Source organism: Fringilla coelebs, assembly GCF_963513975.1.
Source record: "Fringilla coelebs genome assembly, chromosome: 5".
NCBI lineage: Eukaryota > Metazoa > Chordata > Aves > Passeriformes > Fringillidae > Fringilla > Fringilla coelebs.
The window spans coordinates 19,953,807-19,974,123 of record NC_140033.1 but is presented as its reverse complement, the minus strand read 5'-3'; the positions used below and the strand labels follow the sequence as shown (position 1 = coordinate 19,974,123).

Sequence of the window (20,317 nt, the reverse complement as noted above, 5' to 3'; positions counted from 1 at the left end):
GAGATTGTTTGACTGTTGCCTCTACAGGTCTGCAGTGGTTGCTGGCCTTAGAGTCTCTGAGGGAGAAAAAACATATCTGTGTCAGCAGAGATTTAAGTCTAAGCTTGTTTTCATCTAAGGTCAGAAGTTTGTAGTTTGGCTTTTAAGTGAGGACCTAACTTTTAAATCTAATGTGCTCAGTAACTTGCTGAGGATATTGCCCACTATACTCAAAAGTCAGTGCTCACATCCCTTTGAAAGCACCTATACCATTTCAGTACTGGGCTATTTTTTCAAATCTGAAATGGTGAAAAAGTCATCCTTGATTCCCTTACTCTTCCTCTCTTTTTGCCTGAAGAGGTCTCTCTCTTCCTGAGCTAGATCAGAGCCCAGCCATGCTGGGGTTGCACCTTGCTCATTCATGTTTGTGCAGCTCCTTTTCTGATTAGAGCACAGCAATGCTATGTCTGTTCTGTTGTTTTTCAGGCATTACATATAAAGAGATACTGAACTTCAAGCCACCACAGACATTGGACTCAAAGGAGACAGCAGTATAATGGCTCAGTATTTTCAGAACTCTGAGGAAGGCAGAGAAGTTGTAAATGTTTGTGACATTTCAGGTGTATAAAACTTCTTATAAATAAGCTCTATGTAATCTATTTCATGTGCACTGTAACAATGTCCTTTACTCTGCATGTGGAAGTTGGTGCCTTTGGGCATAGCATTTCAAAAATATCCAGAAACTTATTTCTGCCTACAAACTTCTTCCTTCTGCACAAAAGGACTCAGACTGCAATAACCTGGTGCCATCCTCAAAAGAGCAGAATTAATTCTTCAACTCAGAGATCTGAAGAGTACAAGTTACCACCCCAGGCAAGCTGAGAACACAGTATGTCTGATGTGCTGTGACTGCTCTCCAAGGCCACTGAGCCATCTTGAATGCAAGAAGTATTGATGTGACTTTCTCTGGAATATTTCACTTTGCTGAGCTGCCTGGGAAGGCTGATCATCTCCTGTTACCCCAGGGACTGCCGTGGGTAGCAGAGCGAATGAGGTTCTGCATCCCCTGTCCAGTGTGAGTGGAAGAGAACCTCAGAAGTGTTGATGTCCTAGATTTTTTTTCAAAGTAACCAGCATAGCAGGACAAGATTTCATAAACTTGCTAGGTGAACAGTCACTGGATATATAATCACTATATAATATTTTTCCCTAAATACAGTGCATTTTCTTTGTATAGTAGACTAGGGATCGATGATTTACAGGGAGAAATTCTTCAGATTTTCTAAAATTTTGTAAGCTCTCCAGCATCTTAGTATTGAAATTATCTCAGACAATCAGCAGTGCTGATTTTAAAAATAAAGCTGCATGTGGGTCACTTTATAGGAAATGAAATGAGGACCAAAATGATATACTTCCTCTTCATCGGGAATACTGGCAGCAAGCTGGTTTTTTCACGGTGTACAAAGCTGTTACCAGGTGAAGAATAATAATTATTCCCTTTTTTTACCCATTTGAACTCTTCTTACTTGGAAAAACATTTAGACCTTTTGTGGAGAGGTACCTTAGCAGAAGGAGTCAGCTTCCTGATGGGATAGATAGGTTAGATGCTTCCTGAGTTCCTCTTACTGTCCTTACTGTATTTTCCATGGTGCTTTGTTCATAAGGGTCTCTGAGAGGTGGGAAAAAGAACTGGCAAACCTTTGTGAAGAATTTCTGTGTGAAATTGTTTGTCTTTCTTAAAGGTAGTATCTTCACAGTTGACTGTTTGGATGTGGGTTATTCCCAATGTAACACACTGTGGTGTGTTATTACTGAGTGAAATGAATGTGAAAGAAGACATTTGATACTAGCAGGTAGTAACTGGAAAAAAGAAGAAATGACTTGGCTTTTTTTTTTTTCCTTTAATATCCAATATAAACCATAAGTTTAATAAAGGCACAGTTACTCTGTTTCTTTCAATGAATGTTTGAATTAAATACCTGTAAATATTAGCATTTGTTTAAAAATTGTTGGTGATGAGAGTTGATTAGCTGAGGTGGATGCCTAGAGAGACTAAATAGTAACAGAAACCTTAAATTCATGTATTTGACAAGTCATTAAAAATGACAGTTTCAGGAATTTGTGAAAAAAAACCCCAGAGAATGTATATTGAATCAAAATATTTTTCCAAACGACAGGTTTCTCACAGAGTCATACCCCATTTTGCACTATGGAATGTCTGCTTGGTCTACACTTCTGTGTTAAATAGAAACTTTTCTCTTTTAGAGAGTAGATGTTGTCTCTTAGGATCATGTTCTTTGGTCTTCTTAAAAGTCGTGGGAGAAAAGTGCCTCTTGGAATTAATGGTGTTGATAGACTGAGCCAATGGGAAATTAAAAATGTGAAACACTTGAAAATTCTGCCTCTATATTTTAAATGGATTTCAACATCCTAAATTCTAGTAAATGCCTAAAGTCTGAAGATAATGCAGATGGCTCAAGTGTTAGTCAGACTAGAAGGGAGCATTTTTTTAATTGAAGAACTGCTTTGCACTTTCTTCCCTAAGGGCTAACACTTCAATGGGCATTCCACGAAGTCAAGCCCTAAAATCTTCCACTGGCTGAGGTGAACTTTTCCCTCTCTTAATTTTAACTTAGCACTGGGGAAGCAGCCAGCACACATGAGAAAGGCATAAAAAGATAGTGTTAGCTTTTCTTGGTGGTATAGAAATACAGAACTCTTAAAGTAACTGAAGACCTTGATGCATATGTCAGCAAAACCAGAAGTACTGCTGTGCCGTCAGCAAATGGCAAAGCCAACATCAAGCTGGTCAAGAAGTTTCTGTGAAGAGATTGAATTCTGCAGAGATGGCTCCAAGTGGCAATAGAGATCATTAAAAGAACTGTGAGGTGAAAGCAGAAATACTTTGCAGTGGAAGCAGCTGCTACTCCAAAGGGAGAGACAACAGTTCCTAAGTTTTTATTTGCTATTCCTACTGGTGCTAAGCAACTCAGGTAAAAGAACCCATTTCTGTTTGCCTTAAAGAGAAATGTAAATACATTCTGCATGTACATGAAATGTGTTGTAACAAATAAAAGTTGTGAGTTTGTTTTTTACACAATAATGGTCTTATTTTCCTCATGTGTATTCCCAGATGTATAAGCAGTACTGAAAATATTATTTACAGTAAAGGGATCTGTATGAAACTAGTATTGTAGGTAGTGTCATGTAATAATAGCTGCTGATACAATTTCTTTTGGAAGCTAGTCAGACCACAGATGCTAGTCTTTCTCCCATTTCTGAACCCAGAGTTAGCACAGAGCTGATCTGACTGTACTACTGCCATCAAATTATTTCTTAACAGCTTATTGGATTTTACCAGACATCTCTGCTTTATTATGAAAGACAGGATTTTGGTTCTTAAATGCAATTGCATTTCTCATCCTGATTTTAAAAGCCAAAGTCAGACTGGTGGCCATCAAGCATATGTCCAACTCTTTGAGTTGGACAGGGAAGTTTGAGTTAGCAGAATTCCAGTAGGATGTATGGGGTTCACATGCTCCCTGACTATTTTAGAACAAGATTGTCCCTTTAAGTATTAGTCTTTGTTGCATTGAAGACTCACCAATTGTTGGTTTTTGATAATGTGTTATTGTGGGCCACGTGGTTCACAACTTCCTTTCTTGATTATTTTCTTTTTTAAAATAGGATATTACTGAGGTGCATGCTAATGTGTCCTGCAAAATGTGCTCAGGAGATGCACTTTGCTCTCAATTGGGAATTACTGGGCATATGAGCTGGGTGGGATTCTTTGAGTTTCCTACTTTCTGATCTGCTGTTAAAAAGTGAATACCAGATGCTTCTGGTCTGTTACAGCTGAAGTCCTCAAAGAATGAAGCATCTGTTAGATGCTATCATTCACTGGATCTTGGTATAAAATAGCCATGTATTTTGACTGTCCCTGCAGGGACCACAGAAAAGAATAGGGGCTCAAAACACCTGCTGTCTCTGCTGATTAATTCTCCATCTCCTGCATACACTTGTGGCAACTGGTTGTATAAGGCAAACAATACCAGAAGCAGTTTAATGCACAGCAGCGTTTAAAATCTCCTCCTAAGTCTTCAGAATAAGAATTCAGAAGCCTGAGTTGGAGAAAGATCAAGGGAGGAGGACTTCCATCATACAGACACTCTTTGAAACTTCATGGAGTACCACTTAATGAGCAGCTCTTGTGCACAGATCATTTGTAGCCTGTGGAATAGAAACGTCTGAAAACTGTATTTTCATCTAGGAGCCATCTGCAGCTCTGGGGCATGGGACTGATGTATGCTTTTGAGCTCTCAGGAACAGCATCCCACAAGGAGGTGAGTGGGGACAAGGAAGGTGTTTTAATGATTCATCATTTTTATCTGCTGCTGTTTTACTCTGTGATGGGAGCTCCTTTATGCTTACCCTCGTTAGTTTTCCAACCAGGAGTTTTCTAGTTTGTGGTCTGCTTCATGAGGAAGCAATGAGGTGTATTTCCCAGAAAAGTTAGAGTGATCCAGGCATGCAGCTCTTTCATTGAAGCATTTTGAATATGCTGCTATCTTTGAGAAGCAAAATAGACTGCCAGTGAAACAAATGAAATGCAAGGAATGGAATTGCTTAGGTCCTGTTTGAGAATGTTCTTGGTTTTACCACGCAATGTCCTGGGAGCACGTGCTCCCAGGGAGCAGGTAAAGTCTCTTGCTGTGTTTGCATGGTGCCAGCAGCTGTGAGGCTCCTGTCAGAGTGATACTTGTGATACCAACCCCTAATCCACTTCAGTCTGATGCTGATGGGAAATTTACTGTTCCTATAGCATTGTTATATCACAGCTGATAACAGTACAATTGTACTGCCTGGAAAACCATGGCCATTTAGTCCATGGGGGCCTTGGCCATGGCAGGTTTTTTAGGCATTTTTTAAGTCCCATTTATACATGATGGTTCCTGCTGACAAGTAGTACCACTTTGGCATGTGCCCAGACATTTTGCTGTTCCTGTGTAACTCCTTACATTTTTGGGTTTGAGCCAAGTTTGAATTTTTGTTTTCATAAAAATGGTAGTGCTCTATTGTAAGGAGAAAAAACACAGCCACAAAATGTAATCAGAAAAAAAATCACTCAAGTTTTTTCTAAAGCAATAGATCCAGCAAAATGCTGCAGGCATGGTTCATTTACTAGCACTGGCATGGCCACAGAGCCAGCAGAAATTGTGCTCAGCCAAACTGATGGGTTCATATGGCTGTCATCTCTTGTCTGTTGTTCTCCAGCCGTGAAAGAACAACAGTGCAGCCTTTGTGAGGAGCTTGTTTGGGAAAGCCTGGTGGTGAGCTCTGCTGTAAGGGTTATGAGAGCATCTGCAGGAGGTCACGAAGCTTGGGCTGCTGAGACTGGGGGCCCGCTCAGAGCCACTGCAGCCAAGGGTGGCCCCTTCCCCATAGTGACCTTGGGGGGAAGGTTCCCAGGCACTGTGGGGACAAACCCTGACAGGGGGAGCTGCTTCCAGCAGAGGCTCTTGCCTTGGCCCTGCCTGAGCTGCAGCTCCTGGCCGCCCTGCAGCTGTGTCCCTGCCATGGTCCCACCAAGCCACCTCCACTCGCAGGCTGATGTCTCAGTCTGGCCTGTCCCCATCCCCAGGGAGGTGCTCCACACCCAGGGCTGGGGCTGTTCCCAGTTGCCCCCTGCCATCTGCCCTGACCTAGATATAATGGTTTACATTCAATTAGGGTCAAGTTGAAAAGATTTGTTGGCAGTGCTCCATGATAATTGGAATGAATACATATTTCTGTGCTGTTGGCAAAGCTACCGTAAGTTGCTGTGAGTCTCCATTTGGACTAAGTGTCATGACAACATCATTAATGAAGTTTTTCATACATGATGCATTAGTGCAAAAGGTAATTATTAGGAAAGAAAATTTCTGCAAGAGAGCACAGATTTCCTTTAAAGAAAGAAAATACAATGCATGGAGATTTTTTTGAAGGCATTACTAATATTGTAAATAAATAATCAGACTCATCAGAAGAGTAAAACCACAGCAGTGAGAATATTGTGAACACTGAGATCAAGTCCTGGCAGAGTGGGAGTGCTAGGTCACCAGGCACACATATAAACTCTAGGTCTCGTGTCACCTTACAGACTTCAAGCATGACTCCCCATGTGGCTTTCAAGCACTCTGGCTATGCTTTGCATTCAGATTGCTGAATTTTCCAGAACAGATGTGAAACTATGACCATACAAAAATGAGTGAATATTTGGAGACTCAATGAAACATGTGTGATTCTCTTAATGAGCAGCTCACTATACCTATAATTACTTTTTCTATTCAGTATTGCCATTGCAAGTCTTTAAAACAGAACATTAACTATGTTTCCTTAGGTATCTTGATGGGTTTTATGGCTTCTTATGCTTTATAGCTGGATTAGTGTTTTTGATCACCTGGATTTGATATGATTAATGTTATGAACTTGCTGTGTGTCTTCCAGCTTTTGAATTGCTTTCCTTAACTATTGTTTGGTATCAGTAATTTGAGATGTAAATTATTTATATACAGGGAAAATTCCCTTTATGCTGTAACCTCAGATCTTAGCAGTGAGGTCAGCATGACTTCCCATGAGAAAATGCTCAGGGAAGGCTGAGGAGCTGAGCTGAGCAAGCAGAGAGTATTGCTCTGTCCCACACACTGGCTTGCCCTAATGTATCAAATTCATACCAGTGGATGCCTGAGGGCTCTTTACAGTTAATAAAACCTTCTCTAATATGGTGCTGTGACATTATCAGCTGGTTCATACATCCTTTGTGATCAGCTAGGCGTTTTAAAGAAACCTAAATCTCTCTCTTCTTGATAGGCCTTAGTAAACATGGGCATGGCAGTAGGGCTGCTTGTGAAGGGCCTGTACCACAAATGGTCCTTTTCTCTTAGAAAAGAGAAAAATGAAAACTTGGAAGTTTTCAGGCAGAATTTGAAGCACTAATTCCCCTCATTTTTCTTTGTTAGTTTTATCTACTCAAGCAGTATTCCAGCCAAGAAAATCAAATACAGCTAATCCTCAAGGAAAGAAGTAGCCAAGTCAATGTCCTCACGCGTGTGGCCATGGACCCAAGCTGGCTTCTCCCACTGGAGTGTTGGGACAGAATTGCTGTGTAAGGACTTCAGTAAGCACAGGACAAGCACAAGTTGTTTGTTCCCTTTAAAGATTGGCATATGCATCAGCAGCATCCCTTGCTGAAGCCAAGATATTATGATGAGGCTGCTTTATTGAGCCAACCCTATGGCAGGGAAAGTACCTCCCATACTGAATATTTTTTCAACATCATGGACCAAAACCAAACATTTTATAGAACGTTGTGAAAGATAATTCACCAAAAAGAGTGAGAGAGTGGTCTGTGTATGCTGGCCACCTTTGTCAGTTTTGGTCACATAAAGGTCTGCCATAAGATACTAACAACAATAAGATGTGTTCTAAGACTCAGCAGAAGCAAAACAGGCAGAATATTGCCTTCCAGGGTATAGTCATGGATTATGGAAACTGTCTTTACCTTCCTTAGGTACAGAACCTGTCTGTCAGTAACTCAGTACCTCTGTTTCACTTTGCTGGAATATCAGGGATAAAAATGCTACTCAGCATGAAGAGAAACACATGGCATTTTCTGTTTCTAAAAGTAGTTTTCTCTCTCACCAAACAATTCAAAGGTCTCCTGACCCAATACATATATCATTAGTAATGCTGTAGTAGAGATGTAGATGTAACAAGGCTTATGGGCAGTGGCAATAGCTTTTATCACTTTCATCAGACCAATGTAAGAGCAAAGGAAGAAAGCTGAGGAAGCTGTCAGGCAAACAGGTGCCTTTTATGATGGGAAACTAGAGCTGCAATCACAAATCCTTTTTCTCTGGATGCTCCAGTCTAATTTCAAAATACCTTCCCCTCTAAACTATGTGCTCCTCTATGGTTTCCATAATGAAAGGAGCCTCCTGTGGAGACAGTTATCAATCTCTGATCACTGCAACCAGCATGAAACCCTTAATGCTATTTAGAGAATGAAAATGGATCCTAAGACAAAAAAACCATCAGCCTCTCCTGTCTAACTGTAAATTTAATTATTTCTGTTGTTGTGCCTCCCTGAGCTTCATATACTAATTAGAAGTAAACCATAGTTTTAGAGTTCATTTAGGTACTGTTTGATTTTGAGCTATTTCTAAATGATTGCTCTACATTTTTTATTATTTGTTCAGCTCCTTTTGTTGTGTAGCTATTTAGGATGGATTCACCCATTTCACTTCCCAGTAGCTCCACTGGAAGGAAATGTTTGCCCTGGAATGGAGGTAAAGGGCTGTGAAGACCAAGTGACATAACATTCCACAGTCTGCACCCAGATTAGCAAATGGGCGCTGAAGTCTGAAGTCTGGACCCTCTAATCCTGGCCTGCTGGTTCAGGGGCTCTGCCCAGGTATTGAAATCCAAATAGAGTTTAATCAGTAGGGTGGAGACTCCTTTATCAGTGAATTTCTCTTTGAGATAGGGTAATAGAAACCAAATGTCTTTGATGTCAACAGAGGCAACATAAGCCACCGCAAAGAAGAGGAAGGAGCCTGCCATCTGCCCCAAGGCTCAGAGAAAGAGAAGATATTTTTTCTTCCCTATCTTTTTGTATAGCATATTGCATCTATGCTTTCTCTTTAAGGACTGATTTGTGGTTTGTTTGGTTTTTGTTTTTTGGGTTCTTTCAAATTGAATTCTCCCCCTTTGCATAGAATTTAAAGCGTTTCCCGAATACCAATGGGGCTGTCTCACAAAACAGAGGGGAGGGGATGAAGTGGTTGATTCTGTAACTCTCAGGCTTGCTGTGGGAATGGTTGTGGCAATATGAATTGTCTTTATAGGAACAATTGCTGAGGTTTTACAGATTTTGCAGGCCCAGCATCCGTGTTACAGTAAAGCACTATGCATTCACCATTAAAATGCATATAAAAAGATTCAATAAGAATTCAAGATGCAGAATCCACGTACTTTTACAAAACTGGTCTAGATGTCTTCTCAGACAGAAAAAAAGACTTAAACAGTATTTACAGAGATACCATACTATGATAACAGAGAGAAAATCATAAAGGTTCAAATGAAACAGCAGCCTCTGTGAAGCCATTATCACATTTGAAATCTAGACCTGCCCATGATGATCCACCTAATGCCTGGCATGACCTGCCAGTTGTCTGCCACAGTGCTGCCCTCCTGCTGTCTCTCCAATTCTTCACTCCTCACACAGAGGTGTGATTTGGCTAAGCATTTGTAGTCAAAACAGGTTACACATAAGGCCAGTTGCTTCATTCATTGAACCTTGAAAAGTGTTTTGAGTTCCTTGATATATGAGGAATACTGAAAAAAAGTAGATTAGTGGCAGCTGCAATAGCGAATTTGTCTTTTGTCAGGATAGGAAGGTGCTTTGAAGAGGCTCCCTTTTGAGGTCATCCTTGTCCAAAAGGTATGGGTAAGGTAATATCTAAAATAAGGAGAGTGAAAAAAAAAAAAATCACACTGTCAGTGAGTGTGAATACATATAGTTCATGGTGCAGAACAGAAAATAACTATTCCCATAAAATATTTGTCTAGCTGTCAGGTAAAAATTATATACCATACCCTATGAATGCACACACTGATTTGTGAAGCAGTTACTCCTGTAATTTATAATTGCCACAGTTAAAAATATATTTACTCAGAATTCCAAGAAGTTTTTGAATATTGTCTATATACATATTAGAGTTTAGGAAACGACTGTTTGTTTTGAATAGAGTTTAGTACACACCTCTACACTTGAATTAAAAAGTTTGCAAATGTTTTTAGTTAGAAAGCCCAAAATAATAAATCTCTTTCCAAAACTACACTAACATAGAAACCTAAAGCTAGGATTTATCAAGAAAATATATCTTCTCTTTGAAATTTCAAAATTCCATTCTATAGTCTTAAAAAAAATATGACTCCTGGTTTGGACAGAAATTTGTAAAAAAAAAAAAAAAATAGCTGCCAGGATTCTAATGATCAGAAGCTCAAACTCATGTTCAGGGTGTTACTTTGACTGTTTCTTGGTAAGTCTTTGGTTTCACCAAGAATATTTGCAACAGGAACATTTGCTTTGATTATTTAGATTTAAATATATATTCAGTGTCTGGAATGAGATTACATTTTACCATCAATGTGTGCCAGAGTAAGGTTACAATGGATATGAGGAAATATGTCTTCATGGAAAGAGTTATCAAGTGTTGCCAAGGCTGCCCAGGGAAGTGGTTGTTGGGTCATGTTCCCTGGGAGTATTCAAAAGACATGTAGATGTGACATTTAGGGACGTGGTGTAGTGGGACTTTGCAAGTGGCTGGACTTGGTGATCTTAAAGGTCCCTTCCAACCTAAATGATTTTATGAATCTATGAGTAATTTTGTGAATCTACATTCTTCAAGAAAAAAATTATGCAAATGCTGGAGGGAATCTTGCTTAGAGAAGATTTGGCCATTATACCTAATTCAGGTATTTGAAGCACATCTGGGTATTTGTGAAACGTTACAGAAATTATTTAAATGTTGCTTATTCAACAAAGTATTTAGGCTGAAGTTTGCCTTTTGAACAGGGGCTTCAGGTCTGCTGCTTCCCATGGTGTTAAAGTGCATCAAGCCTGGCCTGCCGTGTGTTGTGAAAAGGTCAGATGCCAAGAGCATTTCCTGCGGGTGCCTGGGATACACAGAAGTTAAATGCGAAATGCTGCCAAGCGACTTAAAAGGGATGGGCTCCAGGCGTGCTGGAGTCAGCAGAGCACTCTCCCGGGGTTTTACTTGTTTAACTGATAGAGCTATCTCCAGTGGCAGCTAGAAGCCAGACACGAATTTCAAGACTTAATGTGTTTTTGTCTTATCTTGATGATCACTAGTTGGCTACAGACCGCAGACAAAGAAAGAATCGGGGAGGGGGAATAGACAAGGTGACGATGTTTACTTTCTCAATGGACTACACATAGCTGGTATGTAATGTTTACTTGTAGCCCAAACAGCTGTTGCCCTGTTTCCCTAGGAAAGAGTTCGAGTCTTATGTTCACAGAGGTTTAGAAACAATTCAGTGAGCTCTGTGTTTAACTTCACTTTTTATTTCATTTGGAGCTGTTTGTGACAGATTATACATGGCAGGGGACTCAGCTATGATAGAAATTTGATAGAGGGAAAACCAGCATCAGTCCAGTTGCCAAAAGACTGCAAAAGCTGCTAAAGTCTAAAAGAAAAGAGGAGCTTTTCTGTGCCTGAAATACATGATATTCCATTTGTCAAATAGTCCTTCTTTCACAAAATTAAATCAGAGCAAAATGAAATTGAAATCCAGTAAAACTGTCTCAAGACTAAAAGAAATATATTAGCCAAAGCAGCAAACCAATACCAAGGAATAAAAGTAGCCTAAGACATTTAATTTTTTTACCTGGGGGAGAACAGAGCAGAATGGCTATTACTACTGGCTGTATGGGGAAGGTGCTCATCTGGTACATGATCAATAGTGTAAAACCCTCAATTCAGACAGACTCTATTTTGCTCCCACCTGAAAACCATTATTTGGAATTTGCTTACCCCTGGAGCAAAATCAACAACAATATTGATCCTGCCATGGTTTTTATGGCTGAAAAACGAAAATCCACTTTCTCAACAACAATTGTGCCAGCATTTCTTTCCTATTTTCAGCCACCTTGAAAGCAAACAGCTTCGTGCAGCATTTAACCACTGTGGTGTCCACCACAAGGCCCTGACACCCAGCACCCAGGACATGGCCTAAATGCAATTTTGTGAGTGTGCCTCTAGTAAGTCAGTACTGGATTTCAGTTCTTCCCCTAAAATCACTTTACACAAATTGCCCTGCTCTGCATTGACAAAACATTGCTGGGCAGGACCTCCAGAAGCTGAATGGGTCGATGGCCGTGGTGATGTCACAGCTCAGATTTGTATGCCTGTGTTAGCCCCTAGCTGGTTATAAGTCACCTCATCTTCCTGTGTCCTTTTTTTGGCCCTGACTGACTTGGCCTACTTAGAAAATGCTGCTTACCCAGTTTTTGTGTAGTATTCAACACCCTTTGTGCTTTGAGTGATACTCCTGGGATCTGAGAGGGCATTTACATGCCCTCTCCCCACTCTTGTAGCATCTGAACACTTCATATTTGAACATGTTTAACTCAGCATTCCCCCATCATTGTTGACCAGGACAATCTGTGTGTGCAGGAGGACAGTGCAGCAGGGTTAAAACTTCCAGAAGAAATGTGGCAGAGTCAGAAACTAAATTTGGGTCACCCAAAGCATGGAATTTCTCTTTCACTATTAAAACAAACTTTCCTCTCAGTTAATCAACTGACAGTAGAAAGGGCAGCACTGAGCATGCCAAATCAGTGAGCCTGTAACAATTTCCATTAGAGATTTATGAGGAAATACAGTTTTTCTGTCCTTTAAAAATTGAACCAATGCCAAAGCCATTGTGACAAATAAATTAATGAGGCCTTTGCAAAGGCATTCAAAGGCATCCACGACTGTGTCTCGGCTGTTTCACAGATACCACATGTGGCCTAATTATTTTTTTAATAAAGCAAAGGAAATGTTATGAAGTAAATCCTGCACTGCAGATTAAGGATGTTAGTTCAGCAAAGCTTTCATCAGAACAAGGACCACCTCTCCCCTGCCTTCTTACATGGTTACAAGCTTTGATCTTTGTCTGGGAGCCTTGCATCTCTGCAATTGACTCCAGTTAAAAATGACTCCAGCCAAATATTGCAACAAATGTTTAGATTAAAACCAAAAATCCCTACATCTGCAAATTTGATCTCAACCCCCTGCTTTCTTTGAAGAAAATTTCAATCCTGTTTCTAACTGGGCTCAGATGGGTGGCTCCTGGTTAATCTCTGTCTGTCTCCCTGGTAACAGTCAAAGGAGAGGACTCGGAGGTGGGCAGGGAGGGAGCCTCCAGCCGCTGCTCCTCTTATCACGGTCCATCAGCAGGTGTCCCTTGCTCATATCCAGGAACAATAAATGCAGCCTGTGGCTAAGGGAACCACCACACAGCTTTCTTCAGAAGTCTCAAAGAGCAGTAGCTGGACTCCAGATTTTTAGATCTCTAACTGTATGCAGGCACTGCAATTGCCATGATAATCTTTTTTTTCACTTCAGTCAGTCTTTGTTCAAACACCCTCTACAAACACATCACTCCTAACAGAAATACTGAGCCACCAGTTTTTGTGCAATCTGAAGGTTTAGATAGTGTGGCCACAGTAAAACAGTTTACTGTGTTCACAAAATCAATCTCTGTGTATATTTGCTCGATGTTTTTTCCCCACTGTGAAATGAGCAGCTAAGTGTTTGGAAAAAAAAGGAGAATTTATGGCACAACAACATGGGTGCTGCAGGTTATGCTTCTGCCAACATCTGCTGACCTGTAGCACTCTCCAGCCAATGGCAACCTACTCTGCATGCTCACTTTTAATAACTGTTCTGCAAGACTCCTGCTAAAATTAAAATTATAAAGGCTTCCTGTCAAACCAAGTTCAAAGGTAACATCTGTTCATGAAGAAAATGAAAATAATTGAGCCTGAACCGAAGCACTGTCCCTTACTTAAAAGTGACCTGGGAGTGAAAAGGATGTCAAATTGGTAAATTCCTTAATAAATAATGACACTGAAAATAGCACACAAACCACTTCCAGAAGAGAATCAGAAGCTCCCATAAATGATTCCTTACAGAAGATGGCTATCAAAAATTACTGAATTATGGATAATACCTCACTTCAGAACCACCCTTGGACCAAGTACAGTCATGGGCATCCAGCAAAAGCATTTAGGCATATTTTTCTCTTGAAACTGGAGACAATTCTTCAGCCCTTGAGTCTACCAAAAGTCAGCTCTCCAAAAGTAAAGCATCAAAAGATAGTTGGATGCCTTTAAGAGACTAAAAGATACTTTAAAGCACAGCTCCACAGTGGCTCACAAATGACCTCCTCCCTGGGAAGCCTGGCAGGAAGCTGTCTCAGAGAGACACAATTATTTATTTCTAAGACAGTTCCTATGGAGACTAAGTTTGCCAGGATAGGTATATTAGATGATCTTTGTCTCACACACTCTCGTTATGCTTGCTTCTGTTCTGTCCATCAGTCGTGATTGAGGGCAGCTCTCAGATCAGCAGCCAAGGTTTTGGGCACAGCTGAGGCATGGGCTGGTGTGAGGCTCCGGGCAGGGCACAGCTCCCCCTCCTGCAGAGCAGCACCAAGGGCACAGCCAGGGACTCAGCACCCTCCTCAGCTGGAGTAACCACTCTGGGTCAGGTTTTAAGAGGAATCAGGTTTTCTTGCAGGTTGTGAGACAGTCACTGAGAAAAACGCAAAGAAAAACATCTAAATAATTGAGAGACCAAATAATCTTTCTTACTCTATGTTTTATACCATTTAGAAATCTGCATGTAATACCAGGCTCCACATACAAGAGATCTTTCACCAGAGATCTTGCCACCTACTTTCAGATAGCAATCAGATGACAGAAGTATTACAGAAGAATATCACTGGAGACAAAGAGGAATTTGATTAATTTCATAAAATTACGAGACAAAGGGCTGCGCAGCTGGCTCAGCCTGGACCTGCCTCTTCTTGGGTTAAGCAACTTTGTAAAATGGTAGCAAGAGGAGCCTGTGACAGTGTGCCCTGCAGACACACCTGCATAGATTTGCAAGGATGGGACTTTTACTGCAGGCTCTAGCTTCCTAAGAACTACACGGAGCACCTGTCAAAGGGAAGCTATCCTCAGGCCTAAGGCAGCCTGGTTAGCTATTCAGTTTCTCTGCTTTGAGGTGAGGTAAGGGATACAGAGAAGCCACGTTTGCTGGGAAAAAAACACCTTTTGGCAACAAAGCATGAGAAGAAAAACTGACAGTTGTTTTAAATACATTTTTAGTTCCTGAGACCTTGCATGCTGTCATTTTTTTCTACTTATTTACACAGATACTGTAATTTTACTAGTAGCTCAGGGTAAAGAAGGCAGCTAAGGAGGAATCAGTAGGGCGTTGTCTTTGGTTTCAAAGATGCTAGGATTAGTAACCTAACCTTTAAGTATAAACATGTAAATCATGTGTGATGCATTGTCTAACTGTGCTACATCTCAGTATAAGCACAAAAAGCTATAGTTTCTGAAGGAATGTATTTCAATCAAGCATCAGTAATACTAGATGATACACTATTATGAACATACTTATTTTACAGTAGATCCACCTACAACTTATTAATACCTAAACATTTCTGCTAATAAATCATGTAAGCAGGTGTGGAAATAAAAATTAACATCCATAACTAACTGGAAAAAAAGTATTTTCATCAAATAAAAAATCTCCACAAAATGCTTTGTTTAGATCTTCAGCCTTTAAAATTCATAATCTGACTTTTCTGTTCATAATAGGTAAACTATGCATTACTCAGATCCTTTTTCATCTTAATTGGTTCCCAGCTTCCCTATAGCAAAGAGCTTACAAACAGTGATAACACCATTTTTTTGTGCTATGAACAGGAAAAGTGCACATCTGGTATAATTTGCTTTTATATGCTTTAATATAATTATAATTTATTAATAAATAGTTGAAATGCTGCATTATTTGAGCATTTTTAAATGTAGACAACTTCATTCAAAATAATAAAAATATGTAACTGCTTTTTTCCTGACTAAATACTGATAGTCACAACAGTACTACAAATTCAATTCTGTATTTTCAGGTGTCTATTAAAACTAATAGAAGTCGAGGCCTTTAGCATGTCGCAGAATAGGAATCCAAACTTCCAGTCAAAATACTCGGTTAATGGCAGATGTCTGTCTCTTTTACAGTGCTTGTCAAAAGAAAGTGCCTCTTCTACATTGTAAAACTGTGGAAGAGACATGGGCCATTAGCACAAGCAAAACATTTTCACTTGATAAGTCAATCTGGGCTGTTTTTTTCTGTCATGTCAGCAGTGTCTGAAAACAAAGGAGACACAGAAGCCCCAGGAGACAGCATGTCTGCCCAACCCTTTTTCTGGGGGATCTCTTAATTTGTTTTTGAAAGCACAGTGAACCTTCCAGGTGTCAAAGTTTAATATGCTACCTAGCATGCTGCAGCCACTGACACCGTGGGACGTGGGAAAGGCTCTTCCAAATCAGTGTCCTTGGGGAACATACATCTATACTTTTTCTCCACCTCCCTGGCTGTCACAACAATCCCTTGATTAGGCAACACGACCTGGTCTTGTCTCAAGTGATTTGATAAGCAGTTGATAACCAAGAGTTCATTAAGCTCTTGGGATATATAAGCCACAAGTTTTCGGCATGCCTCTGCACTTGAGTGGTTTGACAGCTCCCTGCTCAGCAGCCTAGGAGTCACTGGAAGATGTTATTGACTGCAAAAATACTTGTTATTGCCGTGAATGGTTTCCTAAGAGTGGCAACAGCCTTGGACATTGGATTATCCACGAAATGCGTAGTGATACCCAAGGAGATGGGCATGTGCCACAAGATTGGATACTCTGAAATGAGACTTCCCAACTTGATGGGACACACAAGCATGGCAGAAGTTATCCTAAAATCCAGCACCTGGCAGCACCTTGTACACACAGACTGTCACCCTCACGTGAGGACGTTCCTGTGCTCCCTGTTTGCGCCCATCTGTTTAGATACGTAAGTATCATAGCACAGTACAAAACTCCAGCCTTTATTTGCCAGAACAGGAATGAAATCAAGTGAATGTTTATCATAATCTAAAGGTGATTCCACTTTTTCTGAAATAATTCCGTTAGCTTTTTTGTGTTCATCAGAACTGAAAACTTGTTCCACTTCAATTTTAGTTTGCCTTGGGAACATGAATGGTGTTGTCAAAGGATATAATGTTCTGTTTTGTTACAGCTGAACTTTATTCTTATCCATATAGGGTTGAAGCGCTTACTGTGAATAGAATCCGGCTCACACTGAAGCTTTTCTCAGGTTGTCATAAATGCATTTTTAAAATCATAACTAAATATTGTAAGCTCAGTCCATGCACAGACCGCTTGCATAATTTGCACAGCTGCTGCTTCTGGAATAATATTATTATTGAAGGATGTTAAATGTCAGCAAGGATGTTGTACTTTGCCCAGGAATCACTGTTGCGATAGTTTCTGCTGTCCCTGAGCTGACTCCGCCTGGTGTTGCTCGCACACAGGTTCATCCATCCCTGCAGGAGCATGTGTGTCGCTGTCCGCGCCAGCTGCGCCCCCGTGCTCCTGTGCCACGGGCAGCCCTGGCCGGCCAGCCTGGACTGCGACCGCTTCCCTGGCGACGAGGACACCTGCCTGGCACCTCTCGCCAAGGACTATAAATACCTGCCCAAAGGTAGCTCGGAGGTGGGGAGGGGAGGGTGGCCATGACCCGCGTTCCTGGGACCCAAGGAGATCCCGGGGACGCTGTTCCCTGGACAGACGCTCTGTGGTTTTGTCAGCGCAGCCGGGTGTGGCTGTACTGCTCCGGTGTCCGTGCGGAGGGCGGCAGAGTGCCGGCGCTGGCACTGCGGGCTGCAGCACAGCTCCAGGGCTCCGGGCAGGGGCTGTGCTGCGGTAGTGCAGGAAGGAAACCATCACCCTGCACAGCTGCGGGCAGTGCCATACACGGCAGCACACCAGGCTGGAATTGCTTTGAGGTCTCTTCATAGACTTATCAATGGCCCTTATCACAGATGCTTTTATGTGTACAACAAACTGGTTCTCAGATCAGCTTAGGAAAATTGGGATGATTTCATCTGATTTTCCTTGAAGAAACATGAGCTATCTTGGCATGTTCAAATCTTCAAATGCACTCACATTTACTAACTCTATGGAAGAGAGTAAGGTTAAGTTGCTGCTAGCACACCCAAATTCATGCATATTCACAGGCTTAGTGCAGCTGAAGCCAGAGGGACTGACAGATCCGGCCACCTAACCCCTTCCACCCACTGCAGTCCTAAAAATTATACTGTATTTGTTACCTTATTTGTTGCTGATAATTGATCTTGTCAGTCAGAACAAGGGCTGAATGGGCATGGAAAATGAAACTCCTTTTCATCTCTAGCCTTGTTTTCAGAGACGTGTGTTGACTTTTTACCTATTATCACTGGCCCTGTATTTGATGTGTATTTTGTCTGTCATTTCTGTGGTTAAACAGTGGGTTCTCAGCTTTGGCAGCAGAAAATTAAAACTAATTATTCTAAAAGATAACATTGAGACTTTGTAATTTCTAATCAGTTCTACCAAAGCCTACCTGCCAGACTTGCCCAGCAGTGGAGGAATTCTTTACACACAAAAGAGTTCTTGAAGTTTTCTGTGACAGTAACTTTGGTAAGTCCTTGCTATTGTACTTGGTGTTAAAGAGACTAACAACTCGTCTTCTGAATGCTTTAAAAGTACGATTACAATTAGTGACAGTTTCTGCAGGGGTTTCAAAGGATTAAGAGTTTGGCTGCTAACTTAGCTTTAGGTTGATTTTCAGAATAAGTTATTTCTAAACTAAATATAAGGAGGATTTATTGAGCATGAAAGATTTATCAATGATCTGGTTTCCTACCAAATAGCTGTTCTGGTCTGGTTGGCTACAACATGCTTTATGGAAAATATTTCTGTCAAAAGCAGCCAATTAATTAAATGCCAATTATTAGCATTTAAACAGAAAGTAAAGCTTTAGTGTTTTACCAATATATGCTGTATCTTTGCTACTTTTGTGAATGAGTTTTTTTGTGATACCTAACTCACTGAGAAGGACTGGAGTCTGCCCTAGAGACTTCCTGGAAAGCCTTTGATGGCAGTGCAAAGACTTTCATCAACTTTGGCTGGCATTAGATCAAGAAATACAGACAAATGTTATGCTACAAAGTGTTGATGGAGTCAGGTGGAGTAGGTAGATGCCTATAATGAAAAGGCAATATTTAAATGGCTGGTGTCAGCAAGGCATTTCTGCCTAGGGGTTCCACACAAGGGACAAGGCGAGGTTCAGGAAAATTACTTGGGCAGTTGCTGGGCAGTTTTGTGATACAAGAAGACCAACAGCTTACAATATGTAATTACTCGAATTCTGACATAACATGGTGATGGTAAAAATAAATTACTCATGCTTGTGAAAATATTTTTTCCTACTCACCTAATTCAATGGAAAAAATCCCTTTATTACATAAAATTTATTTTTCAAAAATATTTTAAACTTTTGCTGGAAAAGGCCTCACTATACTCTGTCAACATAAATTATGATCATATTTTTAAGGAATTTTCACTGGTACTGTTTTCTATTACATTTGAGAAATGGTCTGACTTGCACTTCCTTTTCATTTTTCCTTAGCAGTGAAAGTAAAGTTGTCCAAGAAGAGAACAGCATTTGAGGACCAAGAGTATAACATTGAATGCCAGGTGGAGTTCATTACCCAGGGCTCACTGTTGCCCTACGAAACCCAGAGCATGATACAACAGTGGCTGCTAATTAATGAAAAATGTATAGAGAGGATGACTCCAACCCACCGTCCCATGGTGTATCTCCTTGTGGGGAACATTGAAGAGGGCATCCTTTTAGTAAAGCAGGTTTATCGCTGGCAGAGGAAGGACTCCCAGCTGACTTTGGCCACTCAGAAGTGGAGACACCATAAATGCTTGTAAATATTTATCATATTATTTGTAAAAAGATGATTATATTTCTCATGCCAAACCTGTCTTGTAAATAGGAATGTATTATAAGTTGAATATAAAGCTTTCATCTCCTTTTAAACGGTATTGGAAGTTGAACACAAACCACATTGTTATCAGGCTTCCTTTTGGTAGTGTTACAGCTATTCTCATCCTGTTTGAACTTGGACAGCTATGGATAAATATTTCTTTGAGTTACGATTAAAAAAATTGTAATATGTGCAAAACCCAGCATAAACCAGTTTCACATCCACCTGTTTTCAATGTGTTTATCCATACCACTTGCTCTACCATTTTCTCCAGTTACATAAACTTTCCCCTGCCTAATGTTTAATGAATCGGCCTCATTGTCTCCCATTGGAAGAAGGCAGCCCTCTGCTGGTCGCTTTCGCCGGAATCAGAGTGGAATAAAGAGAAGAATAATTAACGCGGTATGTTTGACCCCAGTTGCAAGAAAATTTGGTTACTGGGTGCCATAAATCAGATCCCGGCTACTCAAAAGTCCCTTTTCATTTTCAAACACATTACAAAAGTTAATTTATAAAATTTACCCGTTCTCCAAAATGATCTGCAGGAACTAAGAGTCAAAATATTAAAAAAAAAAAAAAAATTACAGTAGGCACATGATTAGCATCCTCATGGTCAGTGCAATACA

General features: G+C 40.6%; 2 protein-coding genes across 2 annotated transcripts in view; both read left to right on the top strand.

Annotated features, from left to right (window-relative positions):
- MAPK12 (mitogen-activated protein kinase 12) overlaps positions 1-2,977 on the top strand; it is a gene marked incomplete at its 5' end in the record, with an annotated part of 32,957 nt that extends 29,980 nt beyond the window's left edge. Inside the window, one exon of the mRNA XM_084205680.1 lies at positions 466-2,977. Within this exon, the coding sequence (XP_084061806.1) occupies positions 466-536 (71 nt within the window). The 3' untranslated portion in view covers positions 537-2,977. The remainder of the gene's footprint in view (positions 1-465) is intronic.
- Positions 2,978-16,379: 13,402 nt separating this feature from the next.
- Positions 16,380-19,635, top strand: LOC311153978 (secreted frizzled-related protein 2-like; the record flags this gene model as incomplete). Its single annotated transcript, XM_084206111.1, has 4 exons — positions 16,380-16,666; positions 17,187-17,356; positions 18,241-18,333; positions 19,325-19,635. 4 exons carry the CDS (start codon positions 16,380-16,382, stop codon positions 19,633-19,635), a joined length of 861 nt encoding a protein of 286 aa, XP_084062237.1.
- Between the last annotated feature and the right edge of the window lie 682 nt (positions 19,636-20,317).